The sequence below is a fragment of the Nesoenas mayeri genome (assembly GCF_963082525.1).
Source record: "Nesoenas mayeri genome assembly, chromosome: 6".
Lineage (NCBI taxonomy): Eukaryota > Metazoa > Chordata > Aves > Columbiformes > Columbidae > Nesoenas > Nesoenas mayeri.
In genome coordinates, this window is record NC_137545.1 from 13,378,580 (window position 1) to 13,402,808 (window position 24,229).

General features: G+C 46.9%; 1 protein-coding gene across 1 annotated transcript; it reads left to right on the top strand.

Moving 5' to 3' along the window:
• Window positions 1–1,931: 1,931 nt before the first annotated feature.
• Window positions 1,932–20,749, top strand: LANCL1 (LanC like glutathione S-transferase 1). The gene is made up of 9 exons (XM_080346337.1): window positions 1,932–2,234; window positions 2,535–2,652; window positions 10,232–10,439; window positions 14,309–14,444; window positions 14,787–14,933; window positions 16,898–17,080; window positions 17,506–17,682; window positions 17,977–18,049; window positions 18,928–20,749. Exons 1-9 carry the CDS (start codon window positions 2,151–2,153, stop codon window positions 19,002–19,004), a joined length of 1,203 nt encoding a protein of 400 aa, XP_080202463.1. The 5' UTR covers window positions 1,932–2,150; the 3' UTR covers window positions 19,005–20,749.
• Window positions 20,750–24,229: the final 3,480 nt, after the last annotated feature.

The window sequence follows — 24,229 nt, forward strand, 5'->3', positions numbered from 1 at the left end:
CACCCCCAATCACCTCAGAGTGACTGGAACTGCAATAAGTACATGGGAGCAGTTTCCTTCTCGGGCTTATTTACTTCTCTCATCCTGTATTCTGCATGGACAGATTACTAAGGACAACTCATGAGTCACTTACCAGGGCTCCAGGTGACAGCCACAGTGAGATACACCGGATTTATCTTGGGAAGCAACAGTTCCATCGAAGCCTGAAGTGACCGCAAGCATTTAGAAAATAATATACTGAAACATAACACCTTATCAGGATGAGTGAGGAGAAAAGGCAGGATAATTTGGTAGAAGTATATTTGCCTTGAAGCAATCTGTGGGGAAAAAAATAAGAGTGGAATTGAAGATGAAAGACACTGAAGCTGAAAGTGGTGCGCATTACGGTGGGAGTTAATACCGAACTGTGCTTGAGGAAAGGAGGGCAACATATATTGTTTTGAGCTGCAGGTGGAAGGGAAGACCATAATACAAAGCTGTGAATCTGGCCATAAGCAGAAGACCTCATGTTGTTTTTGCTGATGCTAGAGCTGCCTCTCTGAATACTAAAGCTGCACAGCCCATCTCCCTGCCTTGAATGCAAGGCAGTGTTGACATGATTGAAATTCACTAAACAAGGAACAGCTGAGTGAAGAAGGAATCAAAAGCAAACACAACCAGAATTTCTTCTTTTTTGTTTGTTTCTCACCATCTCTTGCAATATTTTTCTCTTTGAGTTCTTATTTTACAGATTGTAATAAAGAATGGACACATGGCCAGAAAAACAGAAACCCTTATAGAATACAACTGCCACAATCATGAATGCAGCAGCCTAATGTAAATTCTTTAGGCAGCTATTTCACCTAAACCCACCCAGATGGATTCAGCTCCTACAAGGGGCAGTGCCACTGCACTCGGGCTTCTGCAAACCACCAAGAGCTTCACACTCAGCCACATTCTTTTGCACTTTCCCAGGAGATGTGCAGGCAAGCCTGCAAAGCCAGAAGTGCTGAGGAGTCCCAAAGCTGTGCTGGAGAACCCCAAAGCTGCACCTTTCATGCAGTTCAGTGAGACAGACCTTAAGCAGGGATGTCACAACCCATCTCAGGCCTACAGTGTCAGGAAAAGGGGAGCTGGGCACAGTGTTACACCAGGCAGAAAGGCAGCGAGGCCCGGAGTCAGAAGTACGGTACACAAGGACAACTTGGCCCAATAAATACTACCCCGTAGCCAAAAGTACACTGCATATGGCTGGCTGCACAGGGACAGAAACCACAGGATGACCCCCAGCACCAGGGCATCACAGCTACGTGGCATTTGGGATGAAAAGCACTGCTCAGGCTTAGGAGCTGCAGGCACTTACCCTAAATTCACGAGAAGGACATGGCTCAACCAGCACAAGTGAGATTCAGCAGCTCAGCAGGGGACAGCGAGGAAGAGCCCTTGTCCCTCATTCATTCCTGGCCCCAACCCAAGTGACGAGCTACTGCTGCTGAGCATGACTCAACACAAGCTCCTTGGACCAACCCTCTGCCACTACCTGCAGCAGCTGGACACCATACCCATGGGCCCTCCAGCCACAGGAGCGACTGCATGGTGCCCATCTCACAGGACCTCAAAATCCTGCAAGAGGCCCCAAACCTTCAAGGGTCTGTACAGCTCACAGGACCAGCCAAACCAAACCATGCAGGGCTCCTAAACCCCACAGGTCCAGCCACATAGGATCCCTAAACCCCACAGTGTCCCCAGACCCAACAAAGCAAGAGGCTCTAAGCCACAGAGCCAGCCACATGGGGCCCTTAAACCCACAGTGCCAGCTACAAGGGGCCCCAAACCCCACAGGGCTCCCTAAACTACACAGAACCAGCTACAACGGGCCCCTACAGTGTTCCCTAAATGCGACAGGACCAGCTGCAATGGACCCCTAAGCCCCACCGAGCCTGCTGCAGTGGACCCCTGAACCCTACAGGGCTCCCGCAGAGTCAACCGGAAAAAAGCCTCTAAACCCCACGGAGCCTGCAAGCATCACGAAGCCTGCAAGCATCACGGAGCCAGCCCCAGCAGCCTTTACCCGCACGCCGCGGCCCGACTGTAGCCCGGCACCCGCTCCCTTCCGGGGCGGGGCGGGACGGGGGCGGGTCGCAGCGGAGCGAAGCGGGGACGCCAGCACCATGATGGCGGAGCGGGCGCTCCGTAACCCCTATGCGGACTACGACAAGTCGTTGGCCACCAACTACTTCGACGGCGCCGGGAGGGTGAGTGGGGTCGGGCGGGGCGGCACTGGCCCCTACCCGGTTACGGCCCTCGCCGGGGCGGCTCCGTGCTGCAGCGGCCCGGGAAGGGCCGCCGAGCCGAGCCAAGCAGCCAGGAGCCAGCCTGGTGCTGCGGTACCCAAGCGTTTATAGCAGACACCTGTCCGGTTAAAAACCACCCGGTTCCCTAGGTTGTGCGCTCTCTGGTCTTACCAAGACCCCATCTGTCAGCCGCTGTTTCCTTCACGTTTCGTGGTGGTGGGTTTTTGTTTGTTTTATTATTTTTTATTTTTTATTCCACAGCTGACCCCTGAGTTCACGCAGCGGCTGAATAACAAGATCAGGGAGCTGCTCCAGCAGATGGAGGGGGGCCTCAGGTCGGCTGACCCAAAGGACTGCACGGCATACACTGGCTGGGCAGGTAGGGTGGCTGGTCCGAAGGGACAGAGCGGTCTCCTAGCTCAGGCCAAGGCAGACCCCGGCGTTCTTGGCTGTTTGAACAATCATAGCAGACCCATGTTGGGAGTGGTGCTTCTCATGTGTGCTTTAATCCATTAAAATAAGGGGATTTCTTGGGACTCCCCATTTTCAGAGCAGGTTTCAAGCTTCAGAGGGAAGACCATGGCGTTGAAGGGCAGGATTTGGGCTTCTCTTGGTTAATAGTGCCAAACTTATGCAAAAAAAAAAAAAGCCAGCACCTGCTTGAGAGCAAACATGGGAACCATCGAATAGACTAGCTCCAAATCTGGCCATGGTGGGGATGGTGACAAGTAAACCACTGCTCCATAAAGCAGGCAGATGCACATGGTAGGTCATTTACTTGCAAGGAGTCCTTGTCTGTGGCAGCAGTGAGCCTATAGCCTGAGGTAACATCTGTCTTTTCTGTTTGGGCTGAATTTTATCTTTTGACATTGTCTGATTGGCAGGTTGGTCCATCCTGTTCCTCAGGTAGTACCCCTCCACTTAGCCAGGGCTAGTTCTGCTCCAGTACCTGCTGGAAGGAGCAGAAATGCGAATGTAAGTATAAGGAAGTATGGGAGCCTTCCTCACACTAACTCTTGTGTGCAAAGCTGCCAGGAGCTTGTCTTTCTCCTGTTGTGCGTTTTCAGCCTGCTTTTCCTTCCTTGGGAACATGCCCTGCCTTCTTCTCCCTGTTCCTACCCACTGGAGCTGGGGAGGACGCACCTTTCTCTGCCGCCTCATCCTTGGCTACTGCGGTGTGCTTTGTCAGCTCTCCTGCGCTGTGCCAGGCTCTAGGGAGAAACCCTGGGCTACTTGCAATTATCTCACGCTTGCTGCAAGATTTTTTTCTGCTGCCTTTTTTTTTTAATACACTGCAATCCTGAATGGCAACTTTATACATTATAATTGGGGTGTGTCTGGCTTGTGCTTGGATGCTATGGAAATGATGCCAACAGTTTGCTTAGGAGAGTGGTGTTTATTGTGTTGGTGCGAAACTAACGCTGCAGCTTGATGACAGCAGTGCCAGAAATGCCTGCTTCAAGATTTTTGTAAGGTAGACAGGCACTGAGAGCACCCTAGAGCAGTTCATAAGAAATGCTATGATGCCAGTATTAAATTCCAGCGTGGGAGAATATTGATTTCATCAGCTGCAGCCTGGCAGTACTCTGCTGCCTGTGAATTTATGCATTTTTGTTCAGTGCTGGCTGATTTCACCCGTGAGACAGGTTCAGTTTTCCAGTGTGGGTGACCCTACTCTGGGGTCTCCTCAGATGAAGAGCACTTCATACATAAAGATGGGCTTCAGTCATGAGGGTGCTACTTGGCACGATGGTAGAGTCTACCTCTGGCCAGAATAATTCAGGAGATAAAGCCAGAGGACAATTAGCTGATGTTAGGAATACTCTGAAATGTGGGGAGCAGGTAAACACCTTTCCCTGGAGACTGTGTTCCCTTTCTTCGGGTGGCCTTAAGAGGCTTCATGTTGGAAAGTGGCTGCGGTTGTGAAACAGTGGGTGAGAGCTCTGGCAGGATGTATTTCAGCTCACTTTTATTTGGAAGAGAGTTTCTCAAGAGGGATTCTTCTCTTTCATCCCAGGGATCATTCCTCATTGGGCGCACAACCTTCTTGCCTTGGCTAATGGGATTAGAAGAAACCCATGGACATATTTCCTGCAGGTCACAGCCGGCAAAGTTTGCAGATATTACTCTGCGTCTTTGTCACCCTCCCTTCTTTTCTAATCCTAGCTATAATAATTTATTCAGTGCTGGTTTCCAGAGACAAAATTAATTGGGCCAAGAAAGCAGCTTTTTTCCTCTAATTGCTTGTGTAGAAAAGGCTTGTTGAGTATCTTCTCATGTAAATCATTGCCCAGCAGTCTGAAATCAACCCGCACTCTTGTGGCCACTAATAAGAGAGATTTGAAATGTGGCTTTCTTAGCACAAACCCTGCGTGAAATGTAACATACTTGAGTGTGTTACGTTACACTCAGTAATACACAGCATATGCTGGCATTTTACTTGAGTGCCTGCTTCTTTCCCACCACACTTGACAGAGCCCTGGTCCCCTGGCCTGCATTTGTGCCAGGGAAGCCACAACTTCTTGGCACCTGAGGTTGGAGCAGAGGGAGGGAAGGATTTATATTTTCAGCTCAGAGGCAGTGAAAACACGCTTTGGATCCAGATTATCCAGCGTACGGCTGAATGCCTTCAAAATTCATTTGAATTGTCTTGTTACAGTTTAATTCAGTTCCTCGTAGAGTTCAGGGCCCTGTAGGCAACACCTGGTATGTGCTTGGGTACGGACCAGACTCAGCTGTTGTGTTCTGTTTCGTCTTTTAATCAGTTTAGTAAGAGCTTTTTGTGGTCTTAATCACTGGTATCAAAGCGTTGACTGAGGGAAGGTAAACTGCCGTAAGCTAATTCTGAATCGAAGCAGTTCAAATCCTGGCAGAAGTACAACTGCCTCATCCATTTTCAAACAGGTTGGCACAAGGATGCCAAAGAGTACATATGTGTGCATTGGTATTTCTCATAGTGCAAGAGGCTGTGCTCCAAAGACTCCAAAGTGCTGCCCATGTGAGCATTCCCTTCTCCAGCAACATCATAGTTGTGGCTTTCAGAGCTCAGGGGCCTCCGAAACAGAGTGGTGAATCCAGCTGGCCTGCCCCAGCCACAGCTTTTGGCTGGCCCGTTGGCGAGTGGAGATGAGGAGCATGGCTGAGTTGCCTTTTGAAAGGACTCTTCAAAAGACATGCCAGATGAAAGAAAAGCCATTTAAGAATGGGTGGAAATTCTGACCATACCGGTTCAGAAAAGCTGCTGGAAAAACACCTTTCATTCACTTTAGTGCAGTATCTTAGTTTTAACCTCAGAACACGAGAACTTGCATCTCCTTAAGAGAGTTCTGTTCAAGAAAGCAGAAATCCTCAGATAATCGCTAAGGAATAAGAGGCAGTGAGGCTGCATTTGATGCGAAAGAACAGAGTGCCTTGTGTCACCCACATAAACCACATTGCTGCTAAGTGCTCGGTGGGTAGTTTTTGCAAAGTCTGCATTCTTGGAGATAGTATTTGACTGGACAAGGCTCAGACTAATGGAAAATGGCCAGGCCCGAAGAGTTGTGGTGAACTGAGCCAAATCCAGTTGGCAGAGGGTCACAAGTGGTGTTCCCCGGGGCTCAGTATTTGGGTCAGTTATGTTTAATCTCTTTATCAATGATCTGGATGAGGGGATTGAGCGCACCCTTAGTAAATTTGCAGATGACACCAAATTGGGTAGGAGTGTTGATCTGCTGGAGGGTAGGATGGCCATACAGCGGGATCTGGACCGGCTGGATCGTAAGGCTGAGACCAATTGTATGAGGTTTAACAAGGCCAAGTGCTGGGTCCTGCACTTGGGTCACAATGACCCCAGGCAGCGCTACAGGCTCGGAGAAGAATAGCTGGAAAGCTGCCTGGCAGAGAAGGATCTGGGGGTGTGGATTGACAGCTGGCTGAACATGAGCCAGCAGCGTGCCCAGGTGGCCAAAAAGGCCAACAGCATCCTGGCTTGTATCAGGAATAATGGGGCCAGTAGGACTAGAGAAGTGATTGTGCCACTGTACTTGGTGCTAGTGAGGCTACACCTTGAATCCTGTGTTCAGTTTTGGGCCACTTGTCATAAGGAGGACATTGAAATACTGGAGAGAGTGCAGAGCAGGCAACGAAGCTGGTTCAGGGGTCTGGAGCACAAGTCTGATGGGAGGGGCTGAGGGAACTGGGGGGTTCAGCCTGGAGAAAAGGAGGCTGAGGGGAGACCTTTTTGCTGTCTACAACTATCTGAAAGGAGCTTGTAGCATGGAGGGGGTTGGTCTCTTCTGCCAAGTAGCAAGTGATAGGACAAGAGGAAATGGCCTCAAGTTGCGCCAGGGGAGGTTCAGATTGGATATTAGGAAAAAATTCTTCACGGAAAGGGTTGTGAAGCATTGGAACAGGCTGCCCAGGGCAGTGGTGGTGTCACCATCCCTGGAGGTGTTTAAAAGGCGTTTAGACAAGGTTCTTGGGGACATAGGTTAGTGCTAGAGTTAGGTTAGGTTATGGTTGGAGTTGATGATCCTGAAGGTCTCTTCCAACCAAAATGATTCTATTCTATGAAATTTGAACTTGACCTCACTTTCAGAGGGTTGGATCAAATCACCTCTGTGGATCTCTTCTAACCTAACCTAACCTATTGCAGGATTCTGTGGTGAGGTAATAGATAGTTTTGGGTTGGGCTGGGCTGGTTTTTTTTGTTTGGGGTTTTTTTTGAGGGGGAGGGAAGGAAGAGAAGCTGCTTTTGTAAAAAGTTTTACAGAAACTGCTTTGTTACCCAGGTGTTAGGGCTGGAGAAGCTGAGGCATCCTAAGAAGTGCCCCATGTACCACAATGCACTAGGAAGGCAAGCTGCAAGCGGTAGTAAAACACACCTGTGGCTCCGCAGACAGTTCTGAAATGGGGTGATACATCCCTCTGGAGATGTCTTACTATCCCATTCAGCATGGCTTTGGCACACATTTATGAGCACAAGATAACATCCCATGCATCTGCACCAGAAATAATGCTTATTATCCTTTGAGCTGGGCTATAAAGCTATGCCAACCCCTCCATAACTTTTACCCCAGGCCTAACACATTAAAATGACATCAGGTTTCTCACTAGAAACAATCAGGCTTCATCACTGTGTGCAGAGATACGTTTCCACTTCTTCCCTCTGTGTTTGACATCGTGCTTTGAGGGTGCTGACTTACTTCCCTGGATGACGCAAGATCTCTGAGCTCTTTATTACTGTAGATGGCAGTTTTGGAACTGGTCCTAGTTAGGTCAAGAAACGTCCTTTTGTGGCAACCTACTGTCCTTTGTGAAGCTTTGTCTCACTACTGCTCTTCTCCCACCAGTGGAACTGTTTGCAATGGTAGTGCAATCCAACATCCAGAACAAGTCTAAACTTGCAGGGAAGCTGAGGCACAGCTTTACTTCTCTTTGGTCAGCAGAATGGTTATATGGATGAGAGATTCCTTCAGCCTGCTGCAGGGCTTTAGCTATCAATCAAGAACTTTTCTGGTATCTCTAGTGATGTCCGCTCTGTTGAAAGCAATGGTTGCTAAAGTCAGGGCCATTGGCACAAACCATTCCACTTCTACTATGTAAATTTAAGTCTCCTCCTCTGTCCCCCACAGTCTCTAATGTAAAGCACTCCTCTGCATCTACAATACTGGTCATACAGGACAGCAAGAGCAGACAGATGTTGTTTACTGTCCTACTGATGATGTTAAATAAAGAGGCTTTGTGAGAGACATGCAGAAGTGATTTTTGCCTCCTGATTCCCTGCCGTGAGCAACCGTTCCAGGCATTAACACTCCAGTGTTTTGGCTTCCTGCACACCAGAGAGGGCACTGCCTCTGAAATGTGCTGTCAACACCTTGGCACACAGGTGACTGCAGTTTATGTCCCTCTATGTACATCTGTAAACATCTGTGCGTGGGCCTGCCCTCCTCTGCTGGCCTTCCATACATGTGGGCTCACAGATAGCAACAGAGCAAGCCGGGGGCTGAAGGCTGCACTGCACTGTGCCCTTCTCATCAGCTCAGCAGTATGAATTCCTTGAGGAATGAATTGAGAAAATCAGCTTTACGTTCAGTTTGTAAGGGCCTTTGAGTCTAAAAAAAGAAAAATAAAGAAAAATGAATGATTTGGGGAAGCAACTCATCCCTTTCATCTTTTAGTATAGATCAGTGGTTTTTTTGGAGACTTTTCCAAAGGTGCTTGGGCCAGGGAGGAAAGGGTGAAACAAATGTTTTAAAAGAGAGGCAACGAAGTCAGAGAAAAACAATGCTGAAATATGTACTTTCTAAGAATTCAGTCCTAGTAGTGGTCTTAGCATGGTAGTTATGTACATAATTAGGGTCATATGACGACAGTGGGAATAGAAGGTACTTACAAAGCAAAAAGTTGTATATTAAAGCAGATAAGTCAAGAGTGCAAGTTGTGCTCAGACAGCTATCAGGCCTATTAAAGTCTAGAAGCTGTGCTAGGTGTTAAATAAGTCAAGGAGAGTCACTTGACATTTGCTAGCTGAAAGAGGAAGGTTCCCCTTTAAAGAAGAGCTTCATATCCACATCCTTATAGACTTGAGTGATGGCACCGTACATCTGAGCTCTCTCTGGAAATACTGAACTGCTTAGAGAGAGGACAAGGTTATTAGCTTCAGCAGGAAATGGAAATTTGCCCTTAATATACGTGTGGAATTGAACTGCCTGTAGCATGAAGCTTTGGAGATTACCCATGCAAAATGAGAAAACGATCTAAATTTAGATTTGTCCTCAGTACCATGGAAAGTAATTTTGCAGCATGCTTGTCCTTCCTCACCTTACCACATCGACATCTGTAGAGATTGGCTCTATTAATTTAGGTTTAAACACAGAAGCTGAGTCTTTTTCAAAATGGTTACTGGTAAGGAGAGAAATAGGCTTTTCTCAAAGTGGTGTAGGCCAGTAGCTTTCTTCAGTGTATGTTCGAAGATGCCTTCCAGATCAGAAGGGTGGTTCAAATGTGGCAGACCTTCCAGACACAGACTTATTGAGGACTCCTCGGTTACCTACTGAAAGCTTCAAGAGCTGGATGAACACAGGGCAGACAGAGGCAAAGGACAGCAATTGATGTGATTTCTCAGTAGTGGAGTTGTTTCTATAGCTGACCAGCCCATTGAAAACCTCCTGGGAGGACCATGCAGCCTTTTCCAGCATTTCAGGCAGCTGTTTCTGTTTCAGACAAGGGCTGATTTCATGAGTGATGTGCTGCAGAGGAGGGTCAGGCATCTCCTTTCTTTTCTAGGATGCACTAGTGCTTGCTGTAGGGTTCGGGACCTGCTCAGCAGCAGGCGATGATGTCTGCGGAGCTGCAACAACCTCTCTGGTGCTGCCGAGTGGGAGGGAGGAAAGAAAAAAAAGCCAAATAAGATGTTTAAGGGTGCTGCTCATTAGTGCTGGTGATGTGCCACTTTTATAAAAAAATCCATTCCAAGCTAAGTGACCAGCACTTTACTTCCTGGCATGGGAAAAAATAATTGAGATAGGGTAACAACTCATCACTGCTCTGCCACAAATACTGTCTTGTCCAGAGAGGACCTTTTTTTTTTCCCCTCCACTGTTTAGCAGCAGTCCCAGGTACACTTAATAGATTTCGGTGGATTTGTGTAGGTCTTATCTTTTACTCCTTGCTGCTAAAATTGTATGTAACTCATGTATCCTCCAGCACCTCCTGGGTGAGACACTGCTGTTTGTCATGACCTGCAATACACTCTCGAGCAGCATCAGGTACAAGGAGGTTGAAAAGCAGGAAAAAAAGCTGTGGATGCTGCAGCTATGGGTTATGTCCCTGGATGTGCCTGAGAAGCCTGTCGAGGTGCCTTATGCCTCAGATGAGGCTGAGGGCCAGGCTTTTAGATTTGTTACAACAGCCAGGGTGCATAGCAGGGAGAGCCAACTTTTCTGGTGGGTGCAACCTTTATGTTCCTTTTGCAGGCATTGCTTTGCTGTATTTGCACCTGCATGATGTGTATGGAGACCCAGCCTACCTTCAGGTGGCCCATGAGTACGTGAGGAAAAGCCTGAGCTGTCTGACAAAACGATCCATCACATTCTTGTGCGGAGATGCCGGGCCCCTGGCAGTGGCTGCTGTCGTCTACCACAAACTGCAGAACCAGAAGGAATCGAAGGACTGCATCACTCGGTAAAACGCTTGGTTGTGTCTTTGAACTAAGGTTCCTCTTGCTTGTGGTGCTGGTCTGGGCTTGTACCGGGCACGCTCTGACAAGCCTGAATACATTTTGTTGCAGTCTTACGTGAGAGAGAATCCAGTAACTTAGCAAGGCAGCACAAACTTGTTCTGCCCCGGGGAATGAGCTAGCTTTGGGACAAACACGCTTGCCTGATAGCTTGCCAGCTGGTGTTGCCATCTTAACAATAATTCCAATAAACACAGGAAGAAAAAACATACCAAAATTAAAAAAAAAAAAGAAGGCAGGTTTTGGTATTTTTTCAGAACCCTTAAACTTAGTTTTACAGCCATTTTGATGAAAAAGATAAATGTGGCAGGCTAATTAGATTTTGTCATTTGCTTACACTTGCTATTTGTTAGTTGACTTTGACTTAAACCTAAGATTGACAGCATCCCTTTCAACTGCTGAGTGCAGCTGGTTATGATTCATATATTTCTATTTCCTGCCTATCCTCAACTGTTTTCAAATGTATTTTTGTTGAGTACTTAAGGAAAGGACAAACAAGCAGTCCTGCAGTCAGATCAGCATATGGCAGAGGAAGAAAGAAAGTCAAGGAGATGCAGTTGTGAGCTTTTCTTGCTTAAGGGAGATCAGTTTTGAGGAGGTGAGAAATGGCCCTGTAAAGAGTTTCCGTTTACGCATGGTCAGCACAAAACCGAGATGAAACCCCTGACGCTTCAGAACAACATTGAGTGCCCTTAAACAGCCACAGGCAAGTGATGCAAAATATCCATTAAAAAAGCCATGGGTGGGAATCAGAGGTGCCTGTATGGTTTGGACACCAAGTTCCCCTGCCTTAACTAAGAATAGCTTCTTTTTTATGTGGATGCAGTCAGTCTGAGGATAGAACTCTGTTCTTTATTTTTGAAATAATCTGTCGTTTAGGTTTTGCTTAATACTGTGTCAAAGTGGTGAATCTCACTGTGATTAATATATTTGCTAACAAAAAGAGAACTAATCTGTCAAACAGTACTGGCCAGGTGTAGTCAATACATAAGCCCCTAATTGTGAAAAATCCCTAATTCATGTTTTCTTTGTGTAGCTCTCCCCTCCCTAGATCCCTCCTGTTCTGCCTACAGTCTTGTGGCAGAATGGAAACTCGTGATTAATTCTGCACTGCCATCTAATGGTACACTAAAGGCAGAGCCTTGGAAATTGGTTTCTTCATATATCTGAGAGGAGGAAAGAAGAAAAATGTGGCTTTCTTGAAGAAACAGTTATACTGTCCTTACTCTGCCACCAGTTCCCATGGCATCTTTAAAAAGAGAGTATTTATTTGAGAAATAGCCCCTTTAATCGAAACTCTTAAGTTAGTTTTGAGTGTGCTGTTACAGAACAGTTGCTAAGTTATGCAGTGCAAGTGCATAGGAAGTGCACTTCTAGTACAGCTGTGGAGAAGGAGGGCTTCTCTCCGTTTTGTTCTCTGTCTTTTAAAACACCTCATCTTTACAGAGCCCGAGGAGAGAATCCATCAGCCAGGTTTTATCTGCAGCGGACGAGACAGAAGCTTGCTTTTTTTGTTAGCTCCTTGCTCTTGCCTAAATGAGTTCATGACCAACAAACGTGCTTTTTTGCTCTGGCAAGACTATACTTCTAGGCTAGCCCGTTTTCCAAGGGGCTGTGAAAATCTGAGCCATGTTCCAGGAGTCTTCTTGTCCCTGCCATCTCCCACCAATTCAGAAGTTCAAAGGTTTGCAATTAGAGCCAGTGGCATACAAACATCCCATCTTGCTCTAAAGCTGCCTTGCTCTCCCTCTGCCCAGAAACTACTGATTTTTGACAGTTGAGGTAATAGGTGATATGTGGGCAGAAGTGGCTCTTCCCTTTCATTTATCCCCTTGCACTTGAGAAATGCATTCTGCGTGCAATCAGTCCAGCAGCATCGCAGGCATCTGCTGCTGCCATGCCATGCAGCTCTGCCCCACACCTCTAACACCACAGAAACCGCTGGCAGGCTTCCTCCCCTCATTATCCGGACTGAGAGAGCAGCTAGAGGCAGAAGCAATAATGTGTAAGGAGCAGGAATAGTAGCTCCAGCTGCTCCAGATTTTCCCATGAAAAGAAGATTTCACATCCAGACCTCAGAAGATCCGTGCTGTGGGTATTACTGTTTATCCACCCATCCATTCCTCTATGGCACCTGACAATGCCCTGGCATTTTGGAGGAAAATAGCACCACCAGCCAGCATCCCTTGTGGCCAGCGGTGCTGGGCAGAGCCCCTCTGTCAAAACACTCTTTTCCTCCCTGGAAAAACCCTCCTCTTCATCTGCCTTCCTTGGACAGGGGACACGGGGAGGCAGCAGGGCTTTCCTTTCAGCCCAGGCAGCTGAGAGAGGGACCTCTGCTTACTCCTACTCTTGGATGCAAAGTCTGTCTCTTGGGTTTAATCTGCAAAAAATCTGCCCTGTGGAGCAACGCACATCTCAAGTGGTACGTGAGGAGACAGGACCTTGAGACACTGCGCTCTCCTTTCTCCTTCAATATCCCTGCTCTCTTTGAGTCCAGTGCCAAGGGAAAGTTTCCTGCCGTGGGCAGTCACAGCCCAGCATCCTCTCTGTGCTTTGAGGGCACTCTGGACATTTGGTTGCTTCTTGTCTTTGCAACACATTGCCGTGCCCAGGAGCAAAGGCTGCCAAGGCACCTTTTCTGTTCCTCTCGCTGCTGTGACAGGGAAGCCCTGCACACACACAGTTCTCCTGCCTGGTTCCTCAGCCTTCTCCTTGCTGCAGCCACAGCAGGAAACAGCTGAGGGAACAGCTGTGAAGCCACTTATGCTGGTATTTTAAAAGTGATGGCATTTTTCTCACTGTTGTCTCAGGGGTGAATGGAAAAATAAAGCCAAAACCAGTCACATCCCTGCCTCGTGCTCTGACAGGGAAAGATATCCAGCCTTGTTGGAAGTGTGATGAGAGGCAAAACAAAGGAAAAATTGCATCGAGAGTGAACTGGGCTACAAATCACCAGTGTGAAGAGCTGTCAGTCTCTGTTAGCATTACAGGAATATCACCAATCTTGCATTGTGATAATAGAAAAATGGCAGTTGTGAGCTAAAGCCTGGTGCCAGCCAAACTGTCCCTAGTGTGGGGTTGCACCACAGTCAGCCCCACAGCACTTAGGCTCTGCTGAGCTGTCCTCACTACTGCTCAGCTCTCCCTGGAGAAGATTTCTTATATGTGCTGCAGAGGCTTGATGTTAAACAACATTTCCAGCTGATTCATGCCACCTCTTATCTAGATTTTTAGCTCATGGAGGCACCTCTTTCTTCACTGACAGCATAGCCCTGGCCACTAGGAGGCATGGAAGGAGAGGAGCTTTTCTGTTAGGACTTCTGAGAATAAAGGGTGAGATTTTTCCACATAACATCAACACTAGTTTGACTTTCTAGCATTCCTTGAGCAGCCAAGTTAAACAGATACCACTTAAGCTTGAAAATAGTCATTTTTGGCAGAGGGTCTGCCTTGCCAACAGCATCACAGAGAGGCAACAGTGTGTAGGCTTTCCTGAGCAGTCAGCAGTTTCCTATAGCCCAGGTTTCCCCACAAGTAGCTTTCCCAGAGCTGGTGCTCTAAAAAACAAGCACACAGTATGACTGCATTGTAAAGAGCTGAGCAGACTAAAGCAATAACCCAAACAAAAAGAAGGAAAGAGCGATTCTCCTCCCTGCATAGCTGGAAGGCTGAGACCCAGAGACTGGCTTGACATCTCCCAGGGCACGGGCAGCATGAAGGAACAAACCATGTTTTTGAACTCCAGTCTCACTGCTTGTTTACATGGTTTTGAGTGTCACCTAATCTCTCCCATGTGAACTTTTCTTTGTAGTTTGCTCCATCTACACAAGCTCGACTCACGAGTGCCAGATGAACTGCTGTATGGGCGCATGGGCTATCTCTATGCACTGCTATTTGTGAACAAGCACTTGGGAAAGGAAAAGATCCCTCAAAGTCTCATTCAACAGGTACTGTGGCTTCTGCTGATTTCTTTAGCCGTCTCTTCCCGTGCAGCTTATCCTCAGGCAGGTAAAAATCAGTGCTAGATGTAAAGAACTCTGGCAACAAGGGAGAAATCACATCACAGTATCCCTGCTGCACTTCTTCCAAAGGGACAGAGCACCACACACTCCCTCACCATCCATACAAAACCGTCGGCCGTGCTGACCTGGTGTACATTTCACTCCCTCACCCACAGTCTTCCCTCTGCTTGAGCAGAAAAATAACTCTTTTGTTCTGTACCAGAGTGCTCACTGTTCTGTATCCAAGACAGCAGCATTTCCCTCACCTGCATCTGTTCCCATCCACAGGTCTGTGAAGCTGTTGTAGCCTCAGGAGAGAGCTTGGCCAAAAGGAGGAACTTTACAGAAAAGAGCCCGCTGATGTACGAGTGGTACCAAGAGTACTACGTAGGGGCAGCCCATGGTTTGGCTGGGATTTACTACTATCTCATGCAGGTAAGAGGCGCTGGAGGGGAGGGGCCTTTACCAGCTGTTCTCACATTTCTTTCAACAAGGAGGAGCATTTAAATTGGCTTGTGGTGATGTCAAACTGGGCAAGAACCCTTGTCTGATAGACTTACTCCTGGGTTTGATCACACATCCTTACTTCTAAAGGTTTTTTCTAAATCTGTGAGATTGTATTTCCCACTTCTGTGGCGATCAGTAGGGAAGTGTGGTCTGCGTTAGACCAGCAGTTCCACATAATGAAGCCCTGTAGGTCAGCTGGATCTGAGCTTCCCCCTCTTGTGTTAATGGCCCATAAAGTATTCTCATTTGTTGTTATCTCTGAGCTTCCTACATTTTTTTAGCTAGACACTCAGAGCAATCTTGGGTCATTACCAAATGAGGATCTCTGTAAGAAAAACATGGTGAAAGGGATTGTGTTCATAGTGGGAAATCTTTGTTTCCAAATCAGGGCTTACATCTAAATGTTAAAGAAATGGGACCTTTGATAAAGCAGCTGAATTCTATAGTGCCTGAAGCAGGGAGGGCAAGATAAGAGATGAGGAGCTGCAGTGCTCCTTTGAGTTGGTGCTTTCTCACAATTTTGCACAACTCCCTGGAGCTCTGGGAATCTTTGCTTCCCCAGCTCTGAAATAAGGGTGATAATTCCCCTATGTGGGTTACTTTGTAAATAAATTTATAGTGATTAAGGCAACAGTAACAACAGTAAATAACATTACATTTTCAAAGCACTAAGGGCACCTGCTGAACACCACGAATTATTTTAACAAAGCAAGATTCATAGAAATAGGTGATAACTTTATTAGACCTGACTCTCAAGATGTGTAAAAAAAGCCTCCAGGATTCAAGTATTTGAGCTTTCCTTCAGCAGTCTCAAAGTTCAAGCCCATATACAGGATAAGCAGAATTCCTGTGAATATAACCCTCTTATGTGGCTCAGAGAAGAAGGGATTGTTGATGTTCTTTAAGCAGGAGATTTGGCAAGAGAAGGATGTGATTATTGCCCTGGAGTGCAGAACAGTTAGTTGGGAGCAGGGAGATAGCAGCATGCCGTGAGCCCAAATTTGCACTAAGTCCCCAAGCTTGTTCCCAAGCTGGTGTTTTCAAGAATTTTAAGTGAAGTCTCCCATAAAATACTGCATGGGCTTCATGCTTCTCTGCTGTATGAACTATGAGGAACCTGGATTAGCCAAGCATGATGCACAAAAAGCCTTGGGGGAAGTAAACAAGGGAAACATGGACAGGCAGACATTCGACTTTTCTCTCTAATGGTTTTACAGCACAAGTATTGGTTTTTAATTTTGAAGTTATCAACCTGGGAACAGTGTGATCCTTAGATTAGAGTCCTCATTGCGGTCTGCTGTGGGAAGTCAGAACTGCACAGATTTCATGTGGAGAGTGTCACTGGAAGGGAACACTGAAGCCACTCCCTTGGTTCTGTCAGAGGTCAGTGGTGAAGTCACCCCTTGCAGTTACCCAGAAACATCTGTGAACATGCAGCAGCATAGCCCACCAGTGGGGCTGGCCAAGCAGCTCGGAGTGGACATGCTCTAGGTGCTAGGAATCATTCCTGGTAGTAATCTTTAGTGCTGGTTTTACAGTTTATTTCTTTACTCCAGCTCTGGGTACCAGAAACTATTCCTACTCATCTTCAGGAAAAGCAGCAGAAAGCTTTCTTGCGTAGAGGACCTGGTGACATACTAGGGACAGCCTTTGTTTCTGGGGATACAAGGGTATGACTGGAAATAAGTCCCTACCAAAGGGCAGAGCACCCTGGGGCCAAGTGGATATTTGTAACGTGTGAAAGCCTGAACCAAAATGACAACTTGATTTACAAGGAGCAAGAGGGAACATGGCCACAGTTGGTTCTGGTTTTGCCTTTCAGGCCGATCTTGAGCTCCTTAGGGAGAGACAGAATGGCAGTTCTCCCTAATCTAATGTTTTCTCTCTCATAGCCTGACCTTGGAGTGAGCCAAGTAAAACTGCACAACACAGTCAAACCCAGTGTGGACTACGTCTGCCAGCTCAAGTTCCCATCTGGCAATTACCCTCCATGCATCGAGGACAGGAGAGACCTACTCGTCCACTGGTGCCATGGGGCACCAGGTGTTATCTACATGCTTGTCCAGGCCTACAAGGTACCAGAAACCTTGCAAAGATCCTTTGGGACCCCCAAACATGGAACTTCATCATGGAGAAGACTCTGTTGAGACTTCTCCTGCCTGAGAGTAGGATGGCTTGTCACAATGAAATCACCCCACAGGGACCACTAACCGAAGCAGAAATTAGTCTTGTAAAAAATTATTTCTGAAAATACGTGTCAGCTGTGAGAGTGTCCTGTTGCAGGTGACTGATGGTGACAACTAGTTGCATGGAAAGTAACAGTCACACAGCCCCATTCATCATTTCAAAAACATCCTCCTTTAAAGTAGACAGCAAAGTCACAGCATTAACGCTTCAGTAGGAGGGAAACTAGTGAACCCAAGCCTCTTCACTCACACAGGGATGCTCTTTGTGTGGAGGAAATTGCCTCAACAAGAAGGACTGTTTCTTGTTTCTGCAGGTCTTTGGGGAACAGCAGTACCTAGATGATGCCCTGCAGTGTGCAGAAGTGATCTGGCAGTATGGGCTACTGAAGAAGGGCTATGGGCTGTGCCACGGGACAGCTGGCAATGCTTACGGCTTCCTAGCACTGTACAACCTCACCCAGAACATGAAGTACCTGTACAGGGCCTGCAAGGTGAGAGCCTGCTTAAGGAAGGGAGGGGAAACTACTCACTTCTGCCCTTTACCTCACTACCTTTGTCTTTGAAACCTAATTTCTAGTGTGGCAGAGACACATCCAGATCTAGTCTAGAATAGTCTGTTCAGCAGCATAGTCACTGTCTGACAGCCTGTACAGAAGGAATATCCTGCAGAAGCCTTGCTCTGCAAGGGATAATGTGAGGATGAGGGTGGTATTTTTTATTTTTATTTTTTTTTTTTAAGATCCATCCTTAATAAAATTTGAATATTTTTTTTGTTCTTTTCTCAGTTTGCAGAGTGGTGTTTAAGCTATGGTCAACATGGGTGCCGGACTCCAGACACACCATTCTCTCTCTTTGAAGGTAACCTCCATCCCTATATTTGTGTTTTGCTTATGGATCTGTGCTAGTCCAGCACCAAGGAAAGCCATATACACACTCCACTGAAGTCTCTGCAGAACTCAGTGTAGAGGATGGAAAGGGAATGGTGTTCACTGTTTCAACCCTTGCCCAGAAGCAGTCTTGTAGTACAGGCTAATGCCTTAGCTGGAGCACCTTGTCCTCTTAGACCTCCCATACAGATTGTGCACACAGGCCTCAAGGGGAATTCTTTAATGCATACAGGCCAAATTCTACCTTATGATAATTTGTAGCCTGGCTTCTCAGACAGTCTCTTTTCTGTGCATTTTTAAGTATTAAAGTCCTCCATGGGCTTTTCTAGTTCCATTCCAAAGGTGAGTGAGGAACCAACAGGGCTGCTTTTGTAGGCCATGTTGGCTCTTGTGGCATTTTGTGGCTCCTGCTAACAACTCCTCCAACATCTGCTGGTTCCTCAGCTAATGTGCATCTCCCCAGCTTTGCTGCAGGCCAAGGAACAAGGGCAGTTATATCAGTGAGGACCTGAGGCAGCAATGTCTCAGGGTCCAAAGTTTGTCCAAAGTTTGGCAAAGATATTCGGATTGTTAAACCTGCAGACAGTAAAGCAGAAGGGAGGAAGCTGGAGCATGGGAAGACCCATCATATTTTCCAAGGTGCTTTTCAACATTTGGTGAACTTCAAAATGCCCACTGAAGTAACTAAGTCACTTGGGAAGCCTGGGTTAGGACCCTGGAAATATTTAGGTGCTTCTAAAAATGTTTTCCTTTCTTCTGACTTCATAACTCGCTCACCCTCTGGATAACTGATAAAATAGGTGCCCAAAGGGAATCTCACTGAAGGATGTTTTGTTTTCTTACCCTCAGGAATGGCTGGAACAATTTACTTTCTTGCTGACCTGCTGGTGCCAACCAAAGCCAGGTTTCCTGCATTTGAACTCTAAATCTGAGCTTGGCAGTTTCCTGCCTGAATCCTTCTGCACTTGGAAAAGCAGTTCGAAGTTGCTTTCTCCCTCTTCCAACTCATTGTTGTTCACCTAACTGAATGTAAATCCATCCTTCTGAGGGCATGCTGAGTTCTCTAATATTTCTAGCCATCTCATTGCATTGTTTCAATTTAAAAGATAGAACACAGATTTGCTGGTATCTTCTAAAAACGCAGGGCTGCAGGTAGGAGCAGGGAGAAAATGTACAGTATTTTGTTGGCTATAGTTTTGCTATTTTCTGTATCACATTTCCTGGGAGAAAGCTTTCTATCAAACGTAATTTCAGCTATTTTTTTGTTGTGCTGACAGGCAGTTGCAGCAAATTAGTTGCTTTTGGAAAACAAAAGATGAAAAATTGAGACTATTGCCCTGCCTCTTTCTGAGCACTGAGGGAATAAGCAGCTTAGTAGCTGGGCTGCTGCACATGAAGCAAATGTGATGGACTGAGGAGTCTTTATATATGTTTTTTTATGTCAGATTGCAAGTGGCACAGCTGGAACTGACATGCCAAAGTGTTGTCCTGAATTTCTACGTATCATTAAAGGGAAAGACTATACATAGTTCTTTTTTTGCACTTTTTCCAGTGACAGACAAATAATCCACTAGCTTTTGTGCTTATTTGCTGTCTTATGCTAAACCTTGCAAAAGTCCATTGATCATCTAATGGAAAACTCCATTCTAAAAGGGAGCTAAGCACACTAGCTGGTGTGGTCTCTTCTGTTTAGCTTTCAAAGTTTATTTTGCAGTCTTTACTTAAAATTGTGTATGCATATTTTAGGTGGTAGGTGGTGCCAGACCCACAAGCAGCAGCATGGGAAAAGAAACATATTCCACTGAGTTCTGTCAGTATTTAACCTAATACCTGTATAGCAGTTGTTTAGATGGTTTGTTTTATAAGCTTTCCTGAACCTGGATAATTGGAGTCACTTGTTTACCTTGTTACTGCTTGTTGTAGTTTGACATGCAACTACACATCTACCCAACTGGAAGATCTGCCCTAGGCTAAATAGCTTTGGCCTGTCAAGCAGACCAGATACTCACAAGGGGTAAGTCTGCTTTTCTGTCTTTAGCTGATTCTACACTAAGTTACAGCAATTAGGGACCTGATCCTGTGAACCACTTTCTTAGCACTGAGTGTGAGCTAAACACCGAGCGCACAGACAGGTACTGATGCAGCCGCACCACTTAGTGCTGTTTGAGGGCAGCTCCTCAGCCTGCACAAGGGTGAACATGGGTTTTGATCTAAATTTAAGGACACAACTGCCGAGTCCCTCAGGCCACCTAAGAGCAGGTGAGTGAGCAGCTCCAGGGCAGTGTGGGCAACCTGCAAGCCTGCACGCTCGTGCACCAGCTGTAGTGAAGCAGGACCAAACCCAGCACACTAACACAGTGAGCTCACACGTGCCTGAACACAAGACAGCCAACCACAGCAGCATAGACAGGCCCTCAAGAATCTCTTGGATGGGTTGCTCTAGCAAGGAGTAGAAACCATTCCTAGAAGGCCACCTGTTTCTTCAAAGTGCAGCCTCCTGCTGCCATCACATGTTTCTGGAAGTTCATCAAAAGAAAGCTTGAAGCAAAGAGGAGCTCATCTGCTTTGGGCTGGACATCACTATCAGAAGCCTCAAGCTCAAACAGACTCAGCTGTGGTCCCCTGTCATTCTTGGGGCCTGAAGACCATGAACTCCCTGGGTGACTGGAAAGGAAGAAACAGGATTTGACTAATCAGATAGTTTAGGGTGGGATCCTCTAGTACAGAGACCTGTTGTAAGTTACCTCCCAGCTTGGCTGGTGTGATGGCAGGGTAGGGACACTGCTCTGAGCCTGGGTTTCTCCTGGGCACTGCTTCTATAAAGGAGATAGCTCTTGCAGCCTGGTGTCACGGCAGCATCATATCCCAGCATTTGTACACTGATCAGGGGATTGTCAGGGCCTGGTATACAACTTACGAGTGAAGCACTGTTTAATAAAGTGTTGAAACAAACAAGCTTTGAGTTATTTTTGCTCCCTACTTTGTGACTAGGATTCGCATCTGAAGAGATCAAGATACACCACAGCACCTGCTCTGGTGGCTTCAGGAGGTTCATTGGATTCCCACCCACCATGAGTGTTAGGAGGATTTCACATTTTTCCCCATCTCAAACCCATTGAGGCCAGTCCTGTGCTTTCCCTCACAGGCTGTGCTTTTCTCCCAGCACATCCTTTGGCAGTGCTATCTCCATACAACTGCATCCTCCCTGCTGTGGGTTCCACTGGAGGTTGCAGTCTGGCAGGTTATTCTTAATTGCACCAAAATATGCCTGTTTACAGCACTGACCACCAGAGGATGTGGATCATCCCAAAAAAGCACCCCCTTGCCCAGTGGAAGGAGGAACAAGCTGCCTTGGGAAAGCTGTGACTGTCTAGCACCAGAGGCTTCAAGACCAAACTTACTGGGAATGAATGGTTTGGGTAAAGCAGCACAATTATAAGTTTGGTTGAGGTCCTATACAGTCTGGTTTTCTACAATTTCCATTTCCATTAAGGTTTGGGAGAGAGTCCAGCTCTGTGAAGTCTTCTGCACTGAACATGCCTCCCCTAGAACCCCCATCATGTTTGGGGACATCCCAACAGGGCAAGAGCACCAAGAAAACCCAGCTGGGCACAAATATAAGGGTGCCAGGGCTCACCACTGAGATATTTTGATGTCAAGGGAAAAGACAAGCCTAAGTAGGGCTGAAGTGGCTCCCGCAGATGGGCTTGCGGTGCTGTCTCCATTGGGACAGGGCCTGAAGCCAACAGAGCCAGAGCAGCCTTGGGTCTCCCTGACCCTGCTGATGGGCAGTCTTGGGAGTTTTTGGGCAACCACTTGTTCCAGCCACACATAGGGACTGCTGAGCACAAAGCAGGGGCCTGTGCCCCATGCAGTGGGGGGCTTCAGGCCACTGTTTTTTTCAGGGGGATCCTTGTGCATAGTGGGTGTGCAGTGTTAGCATCCAAACTCAATGCAGCAAGAAGCAGACATTTAAGCTCAGGGCAGCATAGACCTAACACCCAAATTCAGTATCATAGCTGGTACAGGTGGATATGGCAGCATCTTTATAGCTGAACCTTTCAGTTTGCCAAGCGCAGCTCATTAACCTTAGCAAAACACGTAAGCATGGTTTTCCAGATTATAGCTGAAACTGAGAGGGTTGTTTCACTGACTGCTCGCCCTGAGTCAGTCGACACACCTTACACCTTCTGCTTGCTTTTTTGGTTTTGTTTTTCCTCCTTACCTTTGCTTTTCTCAGTAGCAGTAATTTTCTGGAAAAATTGCTTACGTGGGCCAGATCTGGAGCTGCATAAAGCCCACAGAGCTGATTTAGAGCAGTTTAGGACCCAACCCTTCTACAACAGCTGAGCATTGAAGTCAGGGGAAGTTTAATTATCTTTGAACAGCTGATCAAACTTCAGGCCTAGCTAATACATCTGTTTCTGCCTGACCTTAACAGCAAGTCTCAGTACGTTAAAGAATCCCAGCAAGGTCTGACAGGTAGGTGGTTTTTAGTGTTTGGTTTTTTGTTGTTTTGTTTTCTTTTGCTCCCCCCCCTTTTAGAAATAAGAAGCAAACTCTTTCATCATTCAGAATGTCCCTCATCAAACATTCCTCTAACATGAGCTAGAAACAGATACAACACCACTCCCCCTTTAACACAAACATATTTACACCCCTCCTGTACCCCTTGTCTTTGCCAAAGACTACAGAATAACATTTCATACCAACAGAGCTTCAGAGAGCTCCTTCCCAGCTCTGGAGAGAGGATCAGGGATGCTGGTGCCCCAAAAGGGCCATTGCTTTCTTGGGTGATGCTTTGCAAGCCCAGACAGGAGATTAGGGGCTCACTGTGCCAATGGCTGTGCTGGCACTACTGTGAACATGTCTGGAAATGAGCACTGCCCACCATTCTGGTACCACCTGTTGGCACAACTGACCTTTGAAAACATCGGACGAGCAAGAAGACATCTGCCTGTCTGAGCAGGTGCAATGCATGGCTGCTATGAGACCTGAAGAGGACCATCACATCTTTAAATCCTGCAGGATTTTTGATGTTGTGGAATCAAAACCACTTCCTCAAAAGCTGTTGGGGAAAAGCAGAATAAAACAGCTCTCAACACAGCTGCTGATTCGACACAGAGCTTGCTATTGCCTTAGCCACTTGTACTCCCAAGTGTTGCCCAAGCCAGCTTTCACCCTCAGCATGTGGTCCCTGCTGCTTCCTCCTGCAGCTGAGCTGCCTGAAGACGCTTCTGTTTTACCTCTCTCCCCACCTCACTCTCACCCACTTGTTTCTGTCTCCCTGCTGCCCCTCTTGAAGGAGGGTGGTAGTTTTTACTCTGGATCATTTCACAAATCCAGTTTATAGCATCTCAGCAAGGGGAAGACAAAAACAGCTTAGCACAAGGAAACCTGTGCCCTCCCTGCTGCTCATAGAAGCATTTTAGCACAGCCCAGGACCAGCCAAGAATAACCTCATCCCCAATATTTGGGTAATCTAGATGTTAAGAGTTGCCAGGAGAAAGAGGAGAAGAAGATTAAGTCCTTTTTCACATAGTCCTCAACTCCAGAAACACAAGAGCCATTCATTTTTGCCACCCTCTGTGCTGGACAGGACACCTTGCAGCCACCCTTCACCCTCAGACACCATGCATCCCCTCAGCTTCCCTCAGAGGGTAAAAGACAGCAAATTTGGCCAAAATGTACAATAGATCCTGTAATGAATGGCCACCCTTGAAGCTTGTAGATGACAGTACACCGCTCTCCTTCCTCTGCAGCAAGGGAGACAGCCAGCGATGGAAAAGCAGCGCTAAAAACAACTTGAAAGCCTTAAGAAGGGAAAAAAAAGAGCAGGGCTGTGGGAAACCATTTAACTCCCTCTCCTCATGGCTGGGGAATTTCTCGTTGGCAGGACATGTGTCAGGCAGCCCTTGCAAAAAGCTCATTTTGCAGCCATTGCAGTTCACTGCAGCATTTGCAGCAATCCCAGGCAGTAACTGAATCCACTGGTAGTACTTCGCCGTCTATAAATCCTATTGGAGCCGGGCCCATAAATAGTTCCACTGTAGTACGCAGCTGCATACAGGGCAGGAGCAAATGTTCGACATAGCGGCTGTTGGCTCCAATCAGCTTAATTGAGAAGTTGATCATATTTCCACCATTTGGC